At 22.7% G+C, this 4,406-nt stretch overlaps 1 protein-coding gene across 1 annotated transcript; it reads left to right on the plus strand.

Annotated features, from left to right (window-relative positions):
• Positions 1 to 1,960: 1,960 nt before the first annotated feature.
• Positions 1,961 to 4,406, plus strand: Phum_PHUM407250 (uncharacterized protein; the record flags this gene model as incomplete). Its single annotated transcript, XM_002428833.1, has 5 exons — positions 1,961 to 1,978; positions 2,093 to 2,654; positions 2,727 to 2,806; positions 3,785 to 4,066; positions 4,182 to 4,406. 5 exons carry the CDS (start codon positions 1,961 to 1,963, stop codon positions 4,404 to 4,406), a joined length of 1,167 nt encoding a protein of 388 aa, XP_002428878.1.

A 4,406-nucleotide genomic window follows, 5' to 3' on the forward strand; every position in this document is an offset into this window, starting at 1 on the left:
TTAGTTCATAATATAATAAAAAGGAGTAGAAGCGAAATGTCTACTTCTGACGATGGAACTTTGCAGTTTTCTGGTAAGTACATATAATACAATAAATTTATTATTATTTTAAATGTCAAAAATAAAATAACTGCAACATTTCAAACGAGTAAAAAAAAATATACACTTTTTACATATTTGTATTTTTTATATAAATGAAAACGTGCAATTTTTTTCCTCCATATTAAAATAAAACGTATAAAATTATTAAAAATATTAACGAATAAAACGTTTCCATAAAAAAAAAAAAAAAATTATCCTGGCGTCAGTTCTTACATTCATTTATTTAAAAAAATTTATTTTTTTTTTTTATTGTGAGATTCATGCATCACATTTATTATATTAAATTACTATCGTATAAATATGTAATTTATTATTATTACTTTATAAATAAATGAAAAATAATTTAAAAAGTATTAAAAAAAAAAAAAAAAATTACAAATCGTAAAAACTGGTATTATGTAAAATAATTTATGAACGAATATAACGGGTTTTTTTGGTCCCCATAAAAAAAAAAAAGGAGAAGTTTGTGCTTGTAGCTGTTTTTTATTTTGTTTATTTATTTATTTATTTTTTTTAAATGTATTTTTTTATAAAATCAATGGAAGTTTTTTATTACATAACGTTTTTTTATAAGAAAAAAATTTTTTAATTCATTTTTTTGTAATGTAACAACCACCACCATTGAAACGAAATAAAAATTAAATTCGCAGACTTTTTTTTCTTTACGTTTTCGTTTTGGCTTTAAAATATGTCATTATTATTATTATTATTTTTATTGTTTTTTTTTTTTTATGCAAAAAGCAAAAAAAAAGTTTTATTTTTAAATATTTTATTAATAATATATCTATTTTTTCTATTTTTTTTTTTTTTTTTGTAATTTATAAGCATCGTAAACGTATTTTTATTATTATTATTATTATTTCATTTTTTTTTTCGTTTCGTTTTTTTCACAACAGTTGTGAAGTATTATAATTTACTATGATTTTGTGTTGTTCATTCGTTGTGAATATATCGTCGGGGTTTTTTTTGTTTTGAAAAATCGTACAAGAAACTCGAATTTCGATTAATCTCTGACGTAGCATTAAATAAAATAAATTTTTTTTTTTTTTTTTTGGTGTTGTTTTGTTTTTTTGTTTTGTTTCGTTTTACGTATTTATATTGAAGTAAAAAAAAAAAAAAAAACAGGTAAGTTGAGAAAAACTTTTTTTTTTTGTATATATATATATATATATATATATATAATAATAGTTTTATTATTAATGTTTTCATGCATGTTTTTTAAATAAATAGATTTAAAATGGGGGTTTTGTCAATCGGTTTTAACGGTTGATTTTTCCTCAGTACGTTCATAATCTAAATTCAAAATGGCCGACGTTAAACTTACATTCGTTAAAAAAAAATGGGAGAGAAAATCTTAAATGCGCTTATCTTGAACGTAAATCGTTTTTTTGTTTTTCATTTTTCATTTTTTTCATTAGTTTAATTATAAAATTTTGATAAAAAAATATTTTCATCCCGTATATTATCGTACTTTTTAACGTAATTTTAAACGAAACACGATTTTAATTTCTGATTAAAATTTATTGATGATAATAATTAAAAAAAAAAATCCTTAAAACGTCGATTGTGTAGTTATGTCAAATTAATAATAATTAATTTAGAATTTAGTTTTTTTTTTTTTTTAGTGATTTTCCCCGCCTATTTTTTAAAAAAAAAAAGAATTTTTTAAATTAATTAATTAATTAATTAATGATCCCGGCTTTATATAATATAATTGTAAATTAATTCGATGATATTAAATTTTGAAACCATTAATGGCTAGTTTTTTTTATTTCAGAAATATAAATTTTTTATAATGGATTTTGGAGAAGATGAAAAAGCAGGTGGAGAAATATTAAGATCATTATTAACCACAAAAATGGATAATAATACATTGGTGAGTTTATTGTTGATTGCTTTTTGTTTCGATTATTTCCTTTAATTTTTTAAGGAAGTTATGAAATTAATTTCTCTGATAAACATTCATCTTATCTTTTTATTTTTTTTTTAGGGATCATATATCAGTGGTTGGCCAATGGTGGAAACGAAAACACAACCTGAAACTTATCAAACCGAGGAACATGTTATTTGGCAAATTGAGCCAAACATTGAAAATAAACAGGAATTTGTTAGCGATAATCATAATAATATAATACAACAAATTCCATTAACATATCTTACATCGAATGATAAAAATATAAATTGTAATAATAATAATAATAATTTGAGAACGATTGTGAAACCTATAACATATGTTATAAATCCTAATAATGTATGTGATTTAAATAAATATTGTGATGGTAATCAAAATGATGGAAACATTATATTAAACCAACAACATTCGATAGTTTTAGTTAAAGACTTAAGTTTGAACATATTGAAAACAAACGATTGTTTGGAAGTGGAAGAAAACAAATTTGATGGAAATTTCCTAACTAAAATATTGGGTCAAAATAAAATAAATTCAAGTTCTATAATATTAACAAATGAAAATAAAGATGTTATAAATAATGGGGCAGGAGTGGTGGCATGTGAAAAAAAAAAAAAAAAAGAAGGAAATGAAATAAAGTGCCGTTTGAATGACGATGATGCTAATAATAAAAATAATAATAAGGGAAGAATAATAAATTTTGATAATTTATTAGGAAAAAATAAAATAATGGAATCTGAAAATAATAATAATAATAATAATAATAATTTAATCAAATCAAAAGGTGAAAGAAAAGTAAGTGGAGCGAATAAAAAAACAATTAATTTTTTTTTTTTTTTCTTATTATTATTATTATCGGGGATTCTTTATGAAATTTATGGTATTTCAATTAAAACTCATTAAAATCATAGTCAGGTTGCAATTTTAATTGCAAAATAAAAAAACAATGAAGTTTCAAAAAAATTTTTTTATTGCATTATTAAAACAAAATTTATGTATTTATGGGTAATGGGTAATTATTTATAATTTTGTTTAAACAAAAAAAAAAAACCGCTTCAAAGGTATTAAATTCAGGTTTCCTCGATTTCAAAATCATTCAATAGTATTATAGAGAGATATTGTTCTCGTGGAAAAAAAAAATTTTTGTTTTAAACAATCAGCGATCATAATTATTAATATTATTATTATTATTTATATTTATTTGGGCGTTAAGAGTTTATATTCGTTACACGTAACAAAATGGTTCTTTCCCTTATATTTACTAACGACCTAAATTTTTACTACATGTGAACGTTTTCTAGCTTCTTTTTCCATAGAAAAAAAAAAAAAAAAAAATTAAAATAATAATAATAATTTACCAAATAAGTTTTTTTAAGGTATTAATAAATTTTAATAAAAATTACACAGTTATTTTAATTACTCTTTGACGGTGTTAATAATAATAATAATAAGTAGGCAGTTTTATAATTTTTTCTTTTCTGTCTGATAAAATTAACGACCTGGGGGTCATGACCCCGCGTTTTAAAATGAATTTAGAGCAGAGGAATAAAAAAGAATTTTAAATATAAATAACGTATATTATATACGGGGGCGTTAAGAAAAAAAAAAAAAAAAAAAAATTTGAACATAATTTTATTATAATGACTTAGTTAGTGTAAGGTGAGCCAAGTGTGTGATGAAAAAAAATTTATTTTTATTACTTTTTATTTTTATTTATTTATTAATTTTTATTTATAATTATCATAACTCGTTTTGCGGTTATTACTTTTTCAGACGGGAACGTGTAAAAAACCATTGAGAAAAAGGAAAAATTCAAAATTGAATAAGAAAACTCTCGCGAAGATTCTACCGAAAAAATCAAATCCGTTGAAAAACGTGAAAGGCGTTGGAAAAACGGAAAAAATCGGGAATGACGTCATTAACGACGATGTCGATGTCGATGTCGATATGGCGGAAAAAAATCTTTTCGAATTGACTAAATTAGAAGATAATGTTAATGAAGTGATGGAAAGATTGAAAATCGGTTGCGATTGTTCCGATACAAATTGTTTCGAAGTAAGTTGAGTTGCCTTTTGAATAAAATGATGACTGCACATCATCATCGACTTCCTACTTACTTATGTATGTATTAATTATTAAAAAAAAAAAAAAAAAAAAAAAAATGAAACAGGGACTAGATCCAGACAAAGTTTTTAGACATAGGTTAAACATAGCGGATTTAACAAAAGCCGAACACGACATGTACCTAATGGGTGTCATAATGGCGTCCGTACAGAATTTGGAGGAAACCTGCAGGCACAAAGAAAGAATAAGAATAAGATCTTGTTATGCTTATCAGGTGAGTATATTTAATAAAATTTTTCAAATACCGTTATGTGCACCTCCTAGAGTATAA

This window comes from Pediculus humanus, genomic scaffold (genome assembly GCF_000006295.1).
Source record: "Pediculus humanus corporis 1103172108067 genomic scaffold, whole genome shotgun sequence".
NCBI classification, from domain to species: Eukaryota; Metazoa; Arthropoda; class Insecta; order Psocodea; family Pediculidae; genus Pediculus; species Pediculus humanus.